The 22,233-nt window shown below is 33.0% G+C and overlaps 1 protein-coding gene across 1 annotated transcript in view; it reads right to left on the bottom strand.

Annotated features, from left to right (window-relative positions):
- Nucleotides 1-10,906, bottom strand: part of LOC145286547 (solute carrier organic anion transporter family member 3A1-like) — a 30,784-nt gene extending 19,878 nt beyond the window's left edge. The window contains exons 1-4 of the mRNA XM_080135437.1: nt 10,600-10,906; nt 7,940-8,203; nt 3,597-3,683; nt 825-1,112 (exon numbers count right to left, since the gene is read on the bottom strand). Of these exons, the coding sequence (XP_079991563.1) occupies nt 825-1,112; nt 3,597-3,683; nt 7,940-8,203; nt 10,600-10,906 (946 nt within the window). The remainder of the gene's footprint in view (nt 1-824; nt 1,113-3,596; nt 3,684-7,939; nt 8,204-10,599) is intronic.
- Nucleotides 10,907-22,233: the final 11,327 nt, after the last annotated feature.

The following is a 22,233-nucleotide window of genomic DNA, read 5'->3' as shown; positions in this document are numbered from 1 at the left end:
ATTACTTTCAAATTTTAACATTAATTAATGATAATATTTACAAATTTTTTTTAGTTTTGATTAATTAAAAAATTGTTAAAGTGTTTTTGTTAATTTAATTTTATTCTATTTTTCATGAACCATCCTAAAGCTCTTTGCACCTGTAGTTATGTATCATATTTCTTTCCAATAAAAAAGATCAATAATTTAATGTGTGCATCTATTTAATTTTTCAATTAAATAGATGTACACATTTAATTTTTCCATATAAAGCATTTGGTCCTCTTTAAAAAACATATTACTTTACTTTCTAACATGTGTGGGGGGGTTGTCATCATCAATAACGCTGTGCAACATTGAAAAGTACAAGGCATATATACATTGGTATGGAAAATCTATTTCGAGCCCTTTTTATCGAATTAGGTCATGTTCTTTTGCAAAATTGTCACTTTCAAGAATTTTACGGAGAATCTTAATGATGTAAGCGATAAACATGGCGAGAGATTTCATTAGGATATTTCAGTAATTGAGAAACATTTTAAATAAAAATGGAACCCTACCATATTGGCGGAGTACTGCTGGAATATTAAAAGGGAGGATGATACTCAATATCAGACGATTAATAGAGCACATTTTGTTTCAACCGACAATTCTGTTTTTTTTTTTCATTCATAACCAATAATAAAATATGATTCATGGTACATGAAAACGGTGTCTTGTCTAAAAAAAAAAAATGTTAGATTTAGTGTTAGGATACTTTTTGTACCCCGAAATAGGTATTACATATTTTTTTAACTTGAAATTTGTTGAACAATAATCAGTGACTTATGTTAGTATTTACTTACCAAGAAATGAACGTTTCAAAGAGGAAATGTTAACTTTTTTCTTAGACTCCTTTCCCATGTTTTTTACGTTTTCTGATGATTTCCTCTTTGGTTTATGGTCGAGTATAATTTCATTTGTGCGTGTAATCTCGTTTTTAAGTGGAATCTCATTTCTCTTTTTTTTCCCTGGCAGTTTTCGTGGGAACAACATCACCGGAAGCATAACGATGAGAGATACACAACCAAATAAAAGAAAACCAAGCCACCAGGCTCCGATCCATCGTGGATCTTCCGGGGTCAAATCCGTTTCTATTGAATAAATATAGAAATATACATTACAAAGAAGCTGGTATACGCTTTTGTCTGTTTGGTAATTTCTAACTGTAGCGTCTATACACAAACACCAAAACTGCATATACTATTTTATATAAATATCTTAAATAGTGTAAAGTTAGAAAGTTGCAAAAATTTGGATTTTATTAAAAAAATAAATTGAGATGAAATAATCACTTCAACTGCGAAAATTGACTAAGCTTTATGTTTGTAATATTTTATGATTTTATGAGCCTTGTCATAAATCAAATTTAAATAATTATAAAAACTGAGAATAATAATGAACATATTTAAATCAAGGTGTTCTGGTTCGACGATATAGTATTTATTGCTGTGAGAGGGTAGTCACTCCTACTCAAGTCGTGAAATTAGATAATAAGAAGACCGATGATCAGATATCAGTTAAAAGTACTGAATACAAAAATAAACAGCCCGATAATGACAGAAAAAACACATCAAGAATGAGACTGAAGTGTCTACGAAAAAGAATGTTTTGTTTATGAAGCTATACCAATCAATGAAAAAAACGAGTTAATTTATAGAAAAGATTCTACAAGTCAGTTAGTGAAGGTTTTTATCCATGTAAATGTAGTTACTGTAGGTTGGTAACGATTTTATGTGCGATTAAAATGGAAAAGACTCAAAAAGAGACTATAATTCAGAATTTATTAATTTTCTATATGTAGAGTTCATTCAAGTATTGTTTTTATGTGATGTTTGTTTGTGTCGTTAGTTCTTCCACACACACACACACACACACACACACACATATATATATATATATATATATATATATATATTCGTACATAATTCTACATATGGCTACACATTTGGTATATATAATATTGACTATTTGATTTGGAATTGCTAACATTTTTCTTTTCTTATTTAATTTGTGTAAAACCTGTTTTTGTTTTATGTTTGCGCGTACATTTGCACCCAATCTCCCAATGGTAAATTTACATGGAACCTTGTTTTTTGTTTACATGCACGTGTTAACTAGAAAACAATAATATACTTTAGGCGTAGCAAAGAAAATGTATTCCCTATGTTAGTTTCGTAAATTAGTGAAATTGAAATGTATTTGTTTCATGAAGAGGTAAGTAAATTAAGTATTAAAATATAAACAACTCGAAAAATACTTTCGTGTGTATTGAAAACAGTTAAAAACAGAATTCTCCGTATGAAACTGATAACCCCCCCACCATAACTAAAATTGAATGATTAAATGTTTATTAAGAATTATTTTTAAAAAATGCTGAAACCATTAGGTATGCAGTCTTTCCGTGAAAAAGCAATACTTCTAGACTAAGGTAATATTGTTGAAAAATGTTATATGCATCTGGCACATGTTTTGTGTTTACATGTGTATTTGAACTGGAAATTTCAGTGTGTTGACCAAAAAATATAATTCCTTTTTTCGTCTTTGAAATTTTTTGTTTCTGAAGTAGTCGGTTAGTTAAGAATTAAGAACTACCTTCATGAAAGAAATTAATATATGAAACTGTCAGCTTCAAGTTTTCTGTTAGAAGAACAATAAGACCCCTCTCGCAGTTTCTAAAAAAGAAAGACTAAGTCTCATAAATAATATTTTAAATGTTGAAACTATTCACTTTTCGCTGTCTCAACTCTTTCCTTTATTGAGAATCCTTATTAGACTGAAGTAATTATAAATTTGTTTGTAATAAGTATTCCAAAATACTTAAACTATTTGTTTTTCGTTATCTCTAATCTGTCTCAGACTGATATATATATATATATATATATATATATATATATATATATATATATATACGTACATATATAAAAATTTAGTTACTCTCATAAACTTGGTTCTAGCGTACGAAAATATTGAAAATAAATCCAGCATTCGGCAAGTTCCGTCTGTGTTTGTCTACAATATCACGTCACCTTATGAGGAGTAATTTCTACCAGTTTTAAAATATACCGTTATTCTGCAAAACAATCAAGTTTGTTTGCATGTTTTAAAACTAGTAAACATTAATCAGAAATGATTGTTCTTGGGTATTCATCCCCAAGCCCAAATATCATCTCACGTGATATTGTCAACAAAGACAGATTGAACTCAATGAATGCCACAAATTTCTGCTGGAAAAAAAACAGATTTCTGAGTAAAAAGTGTTTCTGCAATTTAAATGTAAGACGTCTGATTTCTATTACAAAACTGATTATTTAAAATGCTTATGTTCTTAATAATTTATGAAGTTAAAACTCGAAAGAATTTATAGGATTTAAATTTTAACCTTCCGTCAAACTTCATCTGACTTTTTTTTTTTAATTTTCTTCCTTTGAAGATTGTAATGTTGGGTATGGAGCAGCCACACCAGTTGCCAACATTGCCCTGCTTTTTTATTGAAACCAACCGAGATCTCTTTTGGGGCATCCATTTTCACACTAATACATCGCTATGTCTGAATGGAAAAAATGTAAAATTCTTACCTTCTAATGTGAAGTAAAGTCGACTAAAGATTGTGGCGGAAGAGAATGAAATAGATGGTGCGAAGATCGACACAGAAGTGATGATACCTACAAAAGAAAAGAAAATAAATACAAAAACATGATTACTGTACAGAAACCACATTTTTACTAATAATAAAACATAGAATAATGTGTTGGAATTATGTATTGAAGATGGGTGCTGATAGCAGATAATTTGTTAATTTGCGAAAATTTATTAAATGTATAAGAGTTTCTGGTCCAAGAACGTACTCATTTTAGCTAGCATATTGCTTTAAAATATAGCGTAAAAAAAATCGACGATTCTATTCCCCTCGCCCTTACTCTCCGTACCTCGTATTTATAAAAACGACACACTAGGGGTTCATCTTTATAATAGAAGCGATAGACAGTGGGACTGAGGTATAGTGAGGAGAAGTGTTAATGATAGTTCTTTAAACTGGAGCGAGATGCATTATCGAAAAGGGTGATACAGTCAGTCTTTGGAAGGGGTTTACATACAAAGTTCATTATACAAGACGATGAAGACAAAACACATTACCTTGCAGTTGAATGACAAACGAAGACAAAAGGCTTACATAATAAATACAAAACGTTTATTCTTTAAGCTGGTGATTTGAATTCGATGCTATATTGTCGTCTTTTCCTCCCCTTAGCTTTCTAAGGAGTTTCTGTCAGTCTCCCCGGTTCGCTCTACCGGACTCACTCAAACTCTCTTAATGACTGTCGCAAACTGCTCTTCTAGAGCTAACTTAAGTGTATATATTAATTTAATCCTTCTCTTTGACGTCAGCAAGTGGGCTAGACACGTGAATTTCATGCACATGCTTCCAACACGTGTCCTTATAGCACAGGCATCAGATTTCCTCCATGGACATTTATATTTCATTGTTCCATTCTTCTTTTTTTTACATTTTCATCCCAAACAAGGCACATTGCCACTTTTAATGTAGGGGGCTACTATCAGGGACATAAGCATCAAGTTACTATGTAGAGAGTTGGGCAGCAGTATGTCGGTTCACGTTACACTTGAACTTTAGTATGTCAGTACAGTTGGGGAAGCAGGGACCCGGAAGGGAATTCCAAAGTCTAGCGGTTCTGGGGAAGAAACTACTGGAGTAGTAGGCTCTCTTATATCTAGGGATCTCAACTGTGAAGGGGCGGGATTTAGATGCTTGTCGGGTTTGTCGGGGGTATTTACATGCTTGCAGTTCGTCAGAGCATTCACCGTTAAAGTACTGTAGAACAGGCAGAGAGATGCAACATTTCGTCGATGTGGCAGAGGCTGAAGAAACAAATGGAATTAAAAAGATTCTTGAATCCATCCCATTATATTTAAACAACAATCTTTTCAAATATGTAATCTTGGAGCAAATAAAAAGGAGGGAGTTGCTCCTACAGAATTTGAACCTTGCCAGATAAACTTCTTTCAAACTAAACCTAAACTTAACTTACGGTTAGTTTACAGTTAGAGTTTTAAAAAAGTGCTTTCAAGTTCTAATTCTGTAAAATCAGTCCTTTTTGAGTATCGACATTTTTCAAACTAACTTACGTGAAATTTACATTTAGGATTAAAAATAACATTCCTGTTCAAATTTTATACAAGTATCCCTTTTCGATTATAATTTTAAGCCATGTATAGATACGAGGTGCCTTGAATAAAGTTCCAGAATTTTTCCTATAGGCACTTATATTGATAGTACACACATGAAACTCTAGTTCCCTTCGAAGTAATTTCCTCCGGTTGCAATTCACATATTGTACCGTTCCAACAACTTCTGGAAAGCCCCATGAAAGTCCTCTTGTGTGAGTGTGTCAATGACCCTCGTCACAGCCTATTTCATCTCAATTGTTCTCAGTTGTCCTCAATTATTATAACGACCGCTTCAAAGATTTTCTTGAGCTAAGGAAATAACCAAAGGTCGCAGGTAGAAAAGTCTGAACTGCGGGATCTGAATTAATCAGCTCGACCAGCTCCCTGTTGTCATGACAACGTCTTTGAATCATGGGTGTAAACTTGACGTAGCTGTCATTCAATTTTCGAAATCTGAATATCTTGGAAATTAGAAACTGAAAAAAATTGGTTTTCGTAAAATTCGAACATCGCCTCACTTAAAAACTAATGTTCCACATTTTCGTATTATTTTTTTTTTTATTTATTATTGCATTATGTTCTAATATCTACTTTATGTAAATGTATTAACGTTTGGGTTAGGTACTGTTTGGCTCTTATTTTATTCTGGTTTTACTCTTCTTATCAAATGAGTGTTCTCATAGACCATGGAATGAATTAGACGATTTATGAAAGCCAAGCTGAAACCAATTAATTTCGTATCTAGAGGTTCTATTGTATATAAAAATAATGACTTTTTTTCATGGCCACCTTATGTATTAACATTGCAAATTTCTGCATTTTCAATTACCTTTTTCAAGCGTCCTTTTCTGGCTTTTCGATCGAAGGCTGTGATCAACTTAAGGGCCAAGTTGTGAAACGCTGTCCTAAAGGAGGGTATCCAACAATATCATCGTAATTTCTAATACGATAGTAGATGACCAATATTGTAAACAGATCAATGATAACAAATATATAAAAACCCAAGAAAATATTTTGCAAAACTGAACACCCTAATATGTTTATTTTCTTAATATGTTCTACTAAAAGTCAATTTATCTTAAATCCGAATTTTTCAAACACAATACGTTTTCGTCATCCTGTGATATAATAAAACGTTTTAAATATTATTTTAAAATTTTTAAAAATCTTTCAAAGTTTTTTCGATGAAATAAATTATTTTGTAAGAACAAATATAAGATCTTTGTCAAACCAAACTATTTCCAACTTTAAAAAAGTTTTATCTCACACGCACACACATACGTGCACAAACACAAACACACAAATACACACACACATATATATATACACACTGACTACTTCACATATAATATTAGAAAGTGATATAATATATTATAATGTTTTTAAGTATTTACTTCAACAGTGCTCAACATGTTATTAAGGTTCCATCGTAGTATGAAAATATACCCATAAAGATATATGCTACATTCTCGGGGCAAATCGTCAGGCTAATAATAATCTATATATTCGCGCATTACATTCTAAAATACGGAGTATCTAAATATCCTATCTAACCAGACTATATATTCTCAAATATGACGGATATATAACCTCTATATATCCGGACTTCTAAATTCTAAATGGTAACTAAATGTGTTTTTTTTTATAACAAGTTACTTGACTATCCGATGATATTTTATATCAATCATAGCATATGTGGCCACCATAGACGGTAAAATCATACCTAATAACTAAGTCTACGTTACACACTAAAAACATCTTAGCCCAAATAATATATAACTGTCAGAACGTTTTTTTCTGGTTCCTTTCTGTAAAATATTCACAAGAAGAACTCGTCCTACAAACAAATAACTGTCCATTATTTTTCTGTGGATCTAAAATCATAGTTTATTTCTGAAGTGCAGTCGGAAAGGGTGAAGTAGGAATACAACGACTTGATGAGAATAAGAACATTTATACCAAGCAAAGGTTAGTGGTACAGAAATTGTAAGTAAGTCCAGGGAGAGTCGTCTTTGTACGACATCCGGGATAGCTCTCATCGAACAGTCTAGACGTGCTGGTTATATACCTAATGGACAAGTCCATCTGAGCGGTTATAGGGTGTGTATGTCTCCACAATAATTTTCAAGAATTTCCCGTTCGTGTAACAATAGCGTATGACTGATTCTTTCCTTACTACTACATAGTCGTCTTATATTAATTAAAGCTTCTAGATGAGGCTGCCTTAAAACATAGTCTTCCTGACTTAAAATTCACCAAACAGTGGTGTTATTGCATTCTTCATTTCCTTTACTAAACTCAATCATATTCTGCAAATTTAAAAATAAAAGCAACAATTTATCCTTAAGAAATCAGTAAACTGAACACCATGAATCAATATTTTAAGATATAAAACACATTTGAAGTATACAAACGTTTAATTCGGAATTCGGTTGATATGCCGTAAAACAAAGCAACCAAACAATGAATCGTCTTATAATCTTCTGTCTACAAATGCTTATCAATAATTTCTCTTATTCAATCAAATGTTGCAATTTCAAACATCGTTTCCAATCCCTTCATAGTATTGTGAAATACCAAATGACAATCAATTGAACAATTATCTTTAAGCGGTATTTAGGCCTTGATGAATGGTGTCTCATAGTGATAAAAAAGCAAGGGTCAAAATCAGAATAGTTAAAAATCAAAGGTACAAGGATAAAGATTGGAATAGTTAAAGAAGGAAACTCACCAATATATTTACCAGTTTGTGTCTTCTTGACATTGTTATCCACATATGACGTAATGAGGGGTGATCTGCCGGATTTAGCTGCTCCTTGCAGGACCATTCCATTTGCTAGTATCACCAGTGCCAACGTGTTTTTCCAGTGTGAATAACGACTTCTACCGCCAGCGTCCGCCCCACCTTCTTCATTGTTACCAACTGTTAAGATTGGTTGTGTGTGGCACATGTATTCGTAATCACGTTGGTACTTTGTGAAATTCACGTCCAGTCCTAATACAAAATTAAAAAGATTTTTTAAAAAACGCATCGTATGTGTGTGTATGCGTGCGTGTGTAATTAAGTACAGTGCACTCCTTGAAATATTAAAAATACATCAACACTTATAATTCACATACTATTATTTTTTATTTTTTTTTTTATTACATTTTCATCCCAAACAAGGCTGCACATTGCCACTTTGGTGTAGGGGGCTACTATCAGGAGCAACAACTACTGGGTTACTATGTTGGGATTTGGGAAGCAAGATGTCGGTTCACGTTACACTTGAACTTCTGCATGCCAGAACAGTTGAGGAAGCAGGGACGTGGAATTGAATTCCAGAGTCTAGCGGTTCTGGGGAAGAAACTACTGGAGTAGAACTATCTTTTACATCTAGGGATCTCTACAGTGTGGGGTGGGATTTAGCAGCCTGTCGGGTTTGTAGAGGGTGTTCACGTCGTGTGGACACAAGTGCTTGCAGTTCGTCAAAGCATTCACCATTAAAATACTTGTAGAACATGCAGAGGGATGCAACGTTTCGTCGATGGGACAGAGGCTGAAGCTCAGATGCAAGTTCAGGGCCTATCAGAATTGCGACTCTCTTTTTAACCTTGTCAAGGAGCAAGAGACTAGTAGCAGATACACCAGCCCAAATATGACAGGAATATTCCATACATGGGCGAATGGTTGCCTTATACAAGTACAAGATACTTTTGGGTGTTAGTAGTTTTCTAGCACGGCAGAGAGAGCCCACCTTCCTTGCAGCGGCCCTGGCGATGCCTTCAATGTAATTGTTCCAACTCATGTTTCCTGTGAACGTTAGGTCAAGGAGTTTGAAAGATGTACTCTCAGATAAAGAGTTATTGACCATTGCTATAGGTTGTAGAGAGGGTTTCTTGTAATTATTGAATGAAACTAGTTTAGTTTAGGAGGCATTGAACGTGACCATACATTTTTGTCCCCATTCCACTACAGATTGGAGGTCATCCTTTAGTGTTTCTGCCATTTCTTTAGATATGTGTTCATTTGTTTTCCTGTCGTGCCTGTTATAGAGCGTGGTGTCATCAGCATATATACCCATATAAGAGGCAATTTTGTCGGGGAGGTCATTTATGAATATCAGGAACAGTAGAATCCAAGGATAGACCCCTGAGACACTCCCGCATTTATATCATATTGTTTAGATGTACGACCGTCGAGGGCAACCTCGATTTTTCTCTTCTCTAAGAAGGATTTAATTATGTTCAGTATTTTACCAGTGATATGATCTAATTTTCCTGAGGAGGCCCTCATGACATACCCTGTCAAAAGCCTTAGATATATCTAGAGCTACCGATCTGCCCTCCCCCTGTTTTGTCCAGTGTATGGTATATACGTTCAGAGATTACAGTAAGGATGTCTGCTGTGGAACGGGCATGTCTAAATCCATATTGTTTGTCAGTCAGAAGTTTAGCATCTGTAAGGTGATGGACTAGAGCATGTTATGTTTAACGTGAGTCATTGATTTTATTTTGTAAATGCGAAAAATATGGTATTTTAAATCGAAATTTATTACAAACAAAATATACATGGATTAATTATTATCAACAAAAAATAAATATTAAAATATTAAAATAAATATTAAAAGCGATCACAGATATTGAAAATAAAATATACTTTTAGTTTAAATGAGCGTCATAGGATGTTCATCCGTTGAAACGAAGAGGATCACCGATCATCCTGGATCACTGAATTGTGAAGCAAGGGTTGCACAATCTCTAGCCATTCCAGAGACAAGAAAAAGTCAAAGACGACTGGAAACAATGCCGCGATAAGCGGAGAACACATAAAGAACGTAGTATTCCCAAATGGTCGCCTGTTTTAAGCTCAACGAGGCTTAACTTCGGTGATCTAACGGGGGACGGTGTGTCGATATTATTATGCTGTACATGGTCAATTCCGGTCTAAAAGTGGACTAAATCACATGGGTAACAGATGTTTTAATCAACCTCTTGCTAGGAAAGTTATTCCGGTCATAGGCATAGGGGAATTTTAACTTCACTTTAATTTCACTTGAACTTCACTTTATATCTTGAGAGATAGAATAGAGCAGGAAACAAAGAATATGCTAATACGATTTCCAAAACAATATGGCAAGAAAACACATCCAATTTTCCATCTACAGAGTTTTAATAAAAACAAATTCTTTTAAAGGTACTTACCATTATTATCCATTGTTTCCATTATTTTTCTGCTCCCCTCGTTCGTTGAACCTAGAAAGTATGGCAATGCACATATTAGACCAGAAATTCCGAATAGCCCAGTCAGAAATGATAGCCATCTTGGTGCGTGGCCATTGCGAAGGTAATAACTGATGAAAAGGACCGTCAACAGGAATCCAATATCGTTGCAAGCGAGGAGAAACCCACTTTCGGCGCTACTGAAGCCGAACTGGCGTTCCAGAGCGGTTATTTGTGATGCGATATAAAAATTTAATGTGGATGTGGAGAGGCCTGCAAGCGAGTAGAAAAACACGAAGCAGTACATATTGGTGCACGGCGTTAAACAGGTCGGATGGAAGGAACCAATGCCGCACATCAGGTCACTTCTTTCCTCGAATAAGTTGTCGGCATAAGACAAAAGCTCTTGTTGATCTGCATCTTTAGTTGTCGAGTTGCTTTTCTGGTCTGAGACATTATCAGGACAGTCTTTTCCCTTAGATTTTTTTGCTTCCATGACGTGCTGTTGGAAAAATTTATAATAATAATAATAATAATAATAATAATAAAAGGTGCAACGACACTCTTATTAAAAGACACACAAAGGTGGGGGACACCCCCAGAAACTACAGGCATGTAACCTGTTTACCTACAATGTGGAAAATACTAACTTCTCAACTGAGAGGACAAATTTATCATTTTCTTCATAACCGCGGACTATTCCCAGAGGAACAGAAAGGAAGCCAAAAAGGAAAAAGAGGAACACATGATTTTTATACATAGACCAAAGGATTCTGAAAGAGGTTAGAAGTAAAAAAAAAAAAAAAAAAGAATTTGCCATGGCATGAATAGACTATAAGAATGCACATGATGGAATCCCGCAAGAGAGGATAATAGAATGGCGGATAATATGCAAAGTACCGGCTAAAATAATCAATTTGATAGAAAATGCGATGAGAACATGGAGATTTGAACTAATAGCTGATGGACAATGCATAACTGAAATCAAAATACAAAGAGGGGTCTTCCAAGGTGATTCTCTATCACCATTACTGTTCATTATAGATGCCATGCCCCTGAACATTATACTAAGAAAATGTCAAGCCGGATACAAAACCAACCTTCCATCCCTAAGGAATGAAGAATGAAGAAAATATAAATTAGAAACAGAAAAGTTGAAAAACCGCATCACATATATCCTAACATACATTACAGATCTAAACAACTTAATTCACGCAAGAACCAAATCAGTAAATCTGAGACTAAAATAGAAACTAACACAATAAACTATCAATGTCCAGATGGTAAGCCAGATTTGACATTTAGATCAGCAAATTACAACAAGAAAGTAGAATAGTAAATAAGGCAAAAGAAAGCAGAAAAACGAGAACAGATGAAACGCGCATGATAAATAGTGTAACTAAACAAGAAATATCAAGAACTAAAATAAAATATACTAAAGCGACGACTGAGACGATAAAAAATACAAAATTGACAGTACACACAAAAACATTGCGTTTGGAAACAATGAAATCTAGTTTGACTAAAACATAAACTGAGGAGTAAGAAAAGCATAGGAATAGGATCTGAGAGATAAAAAAACTACTGGAGCAATATGTGGGAAGGGAGACAAGACCACAACAATAAATAATTGGAAAATATAAAGGAAAGCCAGCAGAAGCAGGAAAATGTGGAAGAAACAGACAAAATTAATAATAGCGAAATTAATGAAAAAATGTTCAAGATGATCCTAAGAAAATTGCAAACTGAAAGATGGCAAGACATGCATTCTGCTTAAAAATAATTCACGAATTTACATAAAAAGTTCGCACAGAACATGAGAATGTGTGTATAGGAAACAGACATAACAAATTAGATGATCAAATGAAGAACTACATCTATATTAACAGACAAGAACCATCCCAAGAAACTATAGAAAATCATCTACTTTACTACGTATTATCTGGATTCATCGGACTACTTTTCTCATCTTGAGTGTGATTTTCACAACGTTTCATTCGATGTAACCTCCGACCTTCTTCAGGTGTGTCTGGTCGAACTCGGGAATTCTAGTGGAATTTCGAGCATAACCCTTTATTTACTTCACGGTGGTAGCATACTCTTAAATTCCCGAGTTCGACAGAAACATTCCCGAGTTCGACAAGATATACCTGAAGAAGGTCGGAAGTTACATCGACTCAAACGTTGTGAAAATCACACTAAATATGAGAACAGTAGTCCGATTAATCTAAATAATATGAATAACCGATCTTCATCCCAAAAAGTCAGAAAAGTTCCTTAACAACCATGTGGAAAATGTTCTAGCAGTAGAATTAAGAAAACAATTTACAAAACCTAAAATAATCGTGAAGATCAGAAGGAATTCCAGAAAACGAAAAGATTGATACATTACCAGTTATACATAGAAGCACAAAAATTCAATGATACATTACCAGTTACACATAGATAAAAAAAAATTCAATGATAGACCGATGTTGAGATAACGCAAAATACATTCTAATGGATATCGAAAGAGATGGGAAGTGTTGGAAATCTAGGAAGACTTGTTGTCATTCGGGCTCCATGGTACGCCATTTGTTATTTTAAGTTTCACAGGATAAGTTTTTATTATCTTATCTATATATCTATAAAAGTGAACGTGTCTGTGTGTGTATGTGTACATTTCCCTACGCAATAACTCTGTCAATTTTTAGTCTACAGACTCAAAATTTGATATACAGGGTACTGAGATTTGGGAAAATCGATCTGATCGGGTTTCGGCCAGAAATTTTTCTTTTAAGGGGTCAAAGTTCAACGATTTGACCTTTGAGAACTCTACCAAACTCCTCCGACAATTTTAGGTCTAAACACTTGATATTTTAGATATTGATTCCTTGGACATGGATCTAACTTAATAACTTTATTTGAGCCCAAAACAATAAATATTAAGGGGTCATAATAGGGGTCAAAGTTTTAAAAAAATACGTTTTTTTTGTTTGTTTGTTTTTTTTTTTTGCTCAGCATACACCTGCAAATACCCGGGCAACGCCGGGCACCCATGCTAGTATATCTATAAAAGTGAAAGTGTCTGTCTGTATGTGTGTGTGTCTGTGTACATTTCCCTACGCAATAACTCTGTCAATTTTTAGTCTACAGACTCAAAATTTGATATACAGTGTACTGAGATTTGGGAAAATCGATGTGATCGGTTTTTGGCCAGAAATTAAGCTGTTAAGGGGTCAAATTTTAACGATTTAACCTTGGAGAACTCTACCAAACTCCTCCGACAATTTTGAGTCTAAACACTTTAAATTTTAGATAAAGGTTCCTTGGACGTGGATCTAACTTATTTAGAACGTCTTATTTGCGGAGTGTTAAAAGAGGAATTTTTCATGTATAAAACGAAGCAGTAATTGAACAAGCTCTATATGGATGCATTTGCAAGCGTCGAAAGAAAATAAAACGTCGTCTTCTTCCACTCAACCTTTCTCGAAATATTGACACAGAAATCTAAACTACACATTGTAACGTGTGATAGATTAGCGTCATGTTTATGAATCTCTTTTTCTTTCTGATTTTCAGTTTACAATTCGCAGCTGTTTATTTATGTTATACTAATAAATATTTATATTCATAAAACGAGATTCAAGTTAGACCGACACAAAGTCGGTTATAAAATTGCACTTTCAAATAAACGTATATATATATATATATATATATATATATATATATATATATATATATATATATATATATATATATATATATATATAACTCATTATGTTGAGTGTGTGTGTATGTGTGTGTGTCTGTGTGTGTGTGTCTGTCTCCATTTTTTTTTTCAAAAAGCATCTCTCCGAGACGCCAGGTTGCAAAGCAAAGCGATGCGGGTCAAACAATTGCATTTTTTTTGTGGCCGGATCTTTTTTTTTGGGGGGGGGGGTTAGTCGATAGAAATAGCTGCTAAAAGGTCAAAATTGAAAAATATGGAACTGGTCATGTTCAGCCCGACTACATGGGTTGGTACGCATGCGCAAATTTATACGTTAAAGTCAGTTCATTTTTAACTATTTGGTATCCATCAGACGATAGTTCAAGTGTATATTATGGGCGGCCAGCTTATATATATATATATATATATATATATATATATATATATATATATATATATATATATATATATGTGTGTGTGTGTGTGTGTGTGTGTGTGTGTGTGTGTGTGTGTGTGTGTGTGTGTTCTGTGCATGTGTGTGCGTGTGTGAGTGTGTGAGATATTTCTAGAAAGACAGAAAACTCTTCCAAACTGAAATTCAGTCGACAACCTGGAACGTACCCTAATTTTTTTCTTTTAATTTTTCTTTTGCTTTTTCTTTTAGTTTTAGCGTCATTTTTTATTTTCTTCGTTATTTTTCAGGGTCTATTTACATTTCTTCTGGGGTACATATGAGAAAATAAAAGTAAAAACATATTTAAAGCGAGCAACTTTCTCCCCCATGACAAACGACCTAGCTTATAAATTAAGTAATACTAAACATATAGCTGACGAAAATAAGTTCATAATTAAATTTTCTTTTGTGTCCGCTGTTGATCTTAACTATTAGATTTTCATGTGTTCTACTGTTTTTATCACATCTTTATTTTCACTCTATGTGTTTTTATGCACTATGCGTTTTACTTTGGTTTATCATTAGATACTGTATTCATATTAATGCTATAACTTTCATTTGATGTTTTTTATCGTTCATACTTTTCATTCTATTATTTTAATTTTTCTATTTTTTTATATTTTTGCATTTGTTTTCATCTTTTTAATTATTTTTTTTATATATTTCCATTTTCTTTATTCATTTTATTGTTTTAAATGTGTGTAATTCTTATCTTTGCTTCATTATTCTTCATTTATTTGGTCTTTATTTTAATTTTTAATTTTTAAAATTTTTATTTTCTTATAATTAATACGTTGATTAAGACTGCCTTGTATATATTCTATATACTGACTTAACTTCCTTGCTCTATTTCAAGAAACACCTCTTCTAAGACTTTATGTTTATAAAGACTCTACCTGCCTCAGCTCTGTGTTGATTTCTGCTGAAAAGCAAATAGCTGGAAAGATGGTGGGATCCTTCTACCGCTCTAGAAGATATCTCACTACTGATGCAATTCTCTATCTATATAAAAGCCAAGTACGTCCAAGGATGGAATACTGCTGCCATATCTGGGCAGGAGCTGCTAAAAACAGCCTATCCTGCCTTGATAGAGTACAAAATAGACTTCGTGGATTAGTGGGGGATGCCCTTTTCTCTACCCTACAAGGTTTTTACATATGTACATCGTCAGTTCACCAAAACATCAAAGTTCTCACAAAATCTTATTCTTCGTTCTCTTGATGGCGGTCAGGATGAATGGAGGGGGTGTCTGGCGTCCTCCGGGAGCGTGTGTTTCTCTGGAGATTTGGCTTCAAACTGTCTAATTCAGCCCGGGTACGTGTTCTAATATTAAGGTGACAGGGTGGGTCTGACGATTCGCTAGACCAATCAAGGCGAGCCACGTCTCTGGGGAAATTCCGTTTTGCGTGTGTGAATTTCAGCAATACGTCCAGGGCTTTGTAAATCTGAGACCAAGTCTCAACTGTGCGTTCGCACGACCCCAAGGGGTAAAATCCTGTCAATTTTCTCTACTCAGAAACCCAGAACATCTGAGCCGGGGTTCATCAGGCCAACAAGTACATGGTTTCGTTTCTACATTATTCTGACATTTCCTGTCATTGTTCTAAACAATAAAAATGTCTGTCCGTTTTTTTACAAAACACAATAAACTCACCCCTTTTTATAGGCCACCCGCCGCTGTCCGGGATTCGATTAACGTTTAACGGACAATCTCAGCATATTTACCCGGTCTTACTCAGAATTTTTGGGGATGTTAACCTCCCCAATGGGAAGCAGTATCGCTCCTCAAGACGGTTAAGTCATACCTATTCCTTTTACACCACATTATTTCGTTCCTAATGTAGTTATCGCTAATATGTTGCATAGCACCTTCTCACCTCTTCTGATGAGAAGCATTCGGCTTCTAAATACCTAAGCATAAAGAGCATATATATCTCGCACCCATAATTGATGTAATCTTCCTATGGAATGAACGATTAAATTTATATGCATTAGGATATATCTTTATATTGTTTTTTTTCGTTTTCGTTCTGTTTGTGTGTGTATATATATGTGTGTGTATGTCTGTGTGTGTCTGTGTGTGTGTCTGTTTGTTCGTCTGTGTGTGTATGTGTGTGTCTGTGTGTGTCTTCTGTGTGTGAAGAGATGAAAAAAGAACAAACCAAAATTATATGTTCATGAACGTTTCGTCTTTATTTCAAACCTTCTTTGGGATGGTTTATTTGAAGAAATTAAATAACAATACAAAATGTGTATTTTTTTTTATTTCAAATGTTGCACTTGTATTTTATTTCTTCAAATCAATCATTCCAAGGAAGACTTGAAATAAAGACGTAACGTTGATGTACATATAATTTTGTTGTATTTTTTTCATACTCATCTCTATATCCTGTTGATTTTTTATTTCCATAATTTCAATGATTTTCATATATATATATATAAATATATATATATATATATACATATATATATATATATACATATATATATATATATATATATATATATATTCCAGGTTAAAACTATTCAGAGGTAAAACACCCAATGAATTTATCGAGGTTTACACAAGTACAAAGTAAAGCAAGATATACTTTTTATTTGTGTTTACATAATCATTTATATATCGCTACCCAATCGTGCCTATATTGCAATTAGCTAGTCATAAATAACTACGGAAATCATCAGGCGATGTTGCTTTTCGAAAAATTCAGTCATTAATGCATTTTAGAGAAATTTCACAGAAGTTCTGGTTTGGAGAGCAGTCACATTGTATTAAAAATTATGATGTTGTGGATTTTACAACTATTTTTTCTAATATATTAAATGATTAAATAGACAGTATCCGAAAGTATATAAATAGTGTGCTAAATAGCAGAATTGAACAATGGATAAAAAACAAGTTGGACCCTTTTAATGTTTCTATAGACTCTTTCGATTTAGCCAGGATGGCAGATTTAGTAGGCCTATATATAGGATATAACGTTACGAGAGGTATAGAAGTAGAATCTATTGGTATTTATAGGGATGACAGCCTTGTCGTAGTAAAAATGTTGATGTTCCTAAACGTGATAAAATTTTAAAAAGTAATCATGGGAGAAATGTCTTAATAACCTCAAATATTAAAAAAAATGTTTTTCTTAACCTTAGTATAGAAATGTGTGAACCTTATAAAAAAGAGAATAAAAATCCTATTTACGTCCACGTACTTTCCAACCACCCAAAATCTATAAGAAAACCTCTCCAAATCTAACAGTAAAAAAGTAAATAATTTTTTGACACTCACAAAACCTTTATAAGGTCCTACAAAAACACCACACTAGACTACACTGAACCTGCATTATTATTCAAGCACTACCGTGTTTGAATATATATTTAAGGGGCAGTTTTAGTCATTTAAAACTGCTTTAAAGCTTCACTGCTCACTAATTTTTCGACCAAATTTCAAACAATTATTACAGTTAATAGATAACCTTCTCAGCTATATTTTGCAAAAGATTTAAATTTTCGTTCAGTAAAACAAAAATTATGATTAATTTGCTGGTATTCAAAATCGTAAAAAATATAAGGAGGCGAGCGAAGGTTTTTATGGCGGTGTCCATAGAAACCATGTCGCTTTAGCGACTAGTCCTGCTACTAATTCATAAGCTTAACGATATTACTTTTCATGCTCTCATTTTTCTATTCTAATTTATTAATAAATCTTAACAAAGAATGTAAAATAAGATCATTTAACTAAATGGTTAAAATCAACCCAGGAAAAAGATTTCTAAATCTTATTAAGACACATTTCCCTCTTAGTAACATGTTTCGTAAAATTTTGAATAAAAATACGATTAAATTAAAAATAAATTAAAAATACTATTAAATTAAAAATTAATTAAAATTACTATTAAATTAAAAATACTATTAAATTAAAAATAAATTAAAATACTATTAAATTAAAAATAAATTAAAAATACTATTAAATTAAAAATACTATTAAATTAAAAATAATATTAAATTAAAAATAAATAAAAATACTATTAAATTAAAAATAAATTAAAATTACTATTAAATTAAAAATTAATTAAAAATACTATTAAAAATGAATTAAAAATACTATTAAATTAAAAATAAATTAAATATACTATTAAATTAAAATAAATTAAAAATATTATAAAATTAACAATAAATTAAAAATGCTATTAAATTAAAAATAAATTAAAAATACTATTAAATTAGGCTATAGTTATACTAATAGTTGAGAAAATAATAAAGAATCATAATAACAAAATTCTAAATGACAATACTGAATCTAACCACAATAAGAACGCAAAAACATGTAGCTGTAAACATGTAGTTGTAAACATGTAGTTGTATGTGCAAGTCAGAATTCCTTTAAACAAAAATGTATAAAAACATCTGTTGTTTACTAGGTTCACATAAAAGAACATGAAGATCTTAATATAAATAAATACTATATTCGTCTGACAAGAAATACGTCCCAAGAAAGATAGGAGCGCACATGACATAGACGTAATACGATCTCAAGAACAGACATTTTCAAGACGTAAATAATATCTCTTTCGTGAAGAGACTTACGAAGTTCACAAAACACCGCTAAGTAAGCCTAGGAATTAATCCAATGTTAACTTATCTGTAAATATTAGTATAAGATGGGATGACGTTTAAGTGATGATAATTTGGTTGCGTTTACGGAGAAAGTGGTTGAATGAATATGAAATGAAACATAGCGTGGATGCAAATGTATGCGATGTAACGTTACTAGCGGTGGAGATTATAAAAACCAAAGAGAACGATCACGTGAGAGACGTGGATAACGTTCGCGATCATGTGCGATGCATGAAGGACAGTCGAAAAGACGATCATGTGAGAGACGTCACAGAGAGTAAAGAGAGAATGAGGAAATACAATGTTGTTACTACAAAGAACAAGCGAGTTGGAGTTCTTTCCTATTCTTTGTTTGCATGTTGATTCGGCGGATAACATTACAGAAAGTCACAACGGACAACGTTACAAAAAGTAAATAATAATAATAATAATAATTATAATAATTATAATAATAATAACAGCAAATGCAGACTGTGACCTGTTATAATACTCCTTGTGAGCCAATAATAATAATAATAAGAAGAAGAAGAAGAAGAAGAAGAAGAAGAAGAAGAAGAAGAAAATGCCAAACCAGATACAAGTTCACCAACACAGAAGAAAGAATGAACCACCTGATGTACATGGATGACCTGAAACTGTTTGCAAGAACAAAGACAGAACTAGTGATGCTAATAAACACGACCAGAATCTTAAGCCAGGATATCCGATTGGAATTCGGTATGAAAAAATGCACATTGTTGACCATGAAAAATGGAAAAATAGAAACAACAGAAGATATAATCCTACCTAATCAGACAGCGATGAGGACATTAGGTGAACATGATGGCTACACATACTTGGGAGTGCTGGAAGCAGACATCAAAGCAACAGAAATGAAAGAGAGAATTGGAAAGGAATGCATCAGAAGAACAAGATAACTCCTCGATTATATACAGGCAGCAAAAAGAAAGTCCGCACTTGTAATTTTTTCAAAAACTGCAAATTAACGCTAAACTTAATGTAACTGTTTAAACAAATTATAACTCATTTGGTTGGCTTAATGCAACACAAATACAACTGGAACACAATGAACTAGGTAATATTTAGTAGCATAGCCTTTCTGCAATTTGACAGCCTGCAATCTTTTGGGAATCTCTTTAATTAGATTGCAGCAATACTCCGGGAAAAGGGCATCCCACTTTACTTTAATTTTGTCCAAATTTTGTTGCTTAATGTAATGCCATACGTTTTCGATAGGATTGAGGTCTGGAGAGTGTGCAGGCGAATCCAAACACGGAATATCATGCTCTTCCAGGAATCTCTTGACATTGTCAGCTGTGTGAATGGGAGCATTATCCTGCATGAAGATGGAATTATCATCCAAAATCGAAGCAAGCAACAAAGCAAGCTAAGTCCACAGGGTATTATAATTATATACAAATATCGACTGTCACCATAAAGTGTGATATAAAAGCTGTATTGGGCGGATTTTAATATTTATTTCTTTTCTTTTTAGCGAAACGCAGGATTATCAAAATAAATAACTGAATTTATTCTGAAAACGATTAATTGATGTAAAAGCGATGACATTCAATTGTGACTTATCTGTTTGTTTGTTTTTTTTTATTTTTATTATTTTTATTTATTTATTTATTTTGTTATTTTAGACAAATTTTGACCTATGGGCCTGTTTAGGGTGCATGGCATAGAAAGGGAAACAGACAGACAAACGGAGATGAAGAGAGAAAGGGGGTCTCGGAGACAAGATGGGTCATGTAGAGAATATGTATTCATCTACACGCGTAATCTATATTTCGACCAAGAAAAATTTCAGATAAGCTTCTAGCTTTCTGTACTCAGATACAGATAAGCTACTAAATTTTATGCAGACAATTTATTCATACGACGTATATATATATATATATATATATATATATATATATATATATATATATATATATATATATATATATATAGTGCTTTCCAACACCCTGGAAAACCTCATCAGTATGCCCTGTATTTAAGAATTCGGGTGATAAGTCATCTCCCTCTCAGTACAGACCAATGTCTCCTGTGTGTCGTAAGTAAGTTGTTGGAATCCATATTAAATAAGTAGTCAACCACCTCAGCAGAAACAACCTTCTTAGTGACATGCAATATGGCTTCCACTCCACAAGATCTACAGCAGATGTGCTAACGGTTATATCTCATAGGATTAGTGAATCTCTTGACAAAGGCTTCCTTTCCAGGGCTATTGCTCTTGACATATCAAAGGCCTTCGATAAGGTATGGCATAAGGGCCTACTTCACAAGATTTCCAGCTACGGTAACACTGGAAATGTTTTCTCAATTATTAAATCATTTCTCTCCGATATGTTCATATCTAACAGTATTTTGACTGGATTTTTATTTATAACTCATTATCTCAAACTTACCGCCTCAAAGAGAGAGTCGGCTGCCATTTTGAATTTTCCAATACATCGGTAAGCACTCTATGTTTTTCGAGCTGAATAAACATGTTACATTAAATATAAACACTAAAAACATATCCAGTTGAGTAGAAAAGTAACTTATCTTGTCTTTGATAACATTTATTTGTCCGATATTTGTTTTGTGACAACTTTTTCGAATCTAGGTGTACAGTACAACAAATCCAGATTTGTGTTAACTATATGAACTATGGAAAAGCAGAAGCGACTTAATAATTTTTTTTTAAAACCTTTGTTTATCTTCTTCAAACTGCAATTAATAATTAATCTGTGTTATAATTTTGTTAGGTCTAAAGATTCACACAGTTTAACGATTAATAATATTATAAACATTTGTATATTAAATATGACATACGGTTTTACTGAATGTTCATTTGGTTACCTACGGGCTTCCATATTTTGTTCGGTAAAAAGAAACAAACAAAATATGAGGGGCCTTATAAAATGCTGCATATGTGTGCTATAATATTTTCAAATTGGTTTTAATCTGGCGATAAAATAGCTGACAAGAGTCATGTCTATATTAAAAACTTAATATTTAAAAAAATTAAACACAATTAATTAAAAATCTCTGTTGTAACGGAACATTTTGAAATAAT

The sequence above is a fragment of the Euprymna scolopes genome, chromosome 10, assembly GCF_053919585.1.
Source record: "Euprymna scolopes isolate OS-2025 chromosome 10, ASM5391958v1, whole genome shotgun sequence".
In the NCBI taxonomy this organism is placed as follows: domain Eukaryota; kingdom Metazoa; phylum Mollusca; class Cephalopoda; order Sepiida; family Sepiolidae; genus Euprymna; species Euprymna scolopes.
This window is presented reverse-complemented; position numbering and strand designations above follow the sequence as displayed.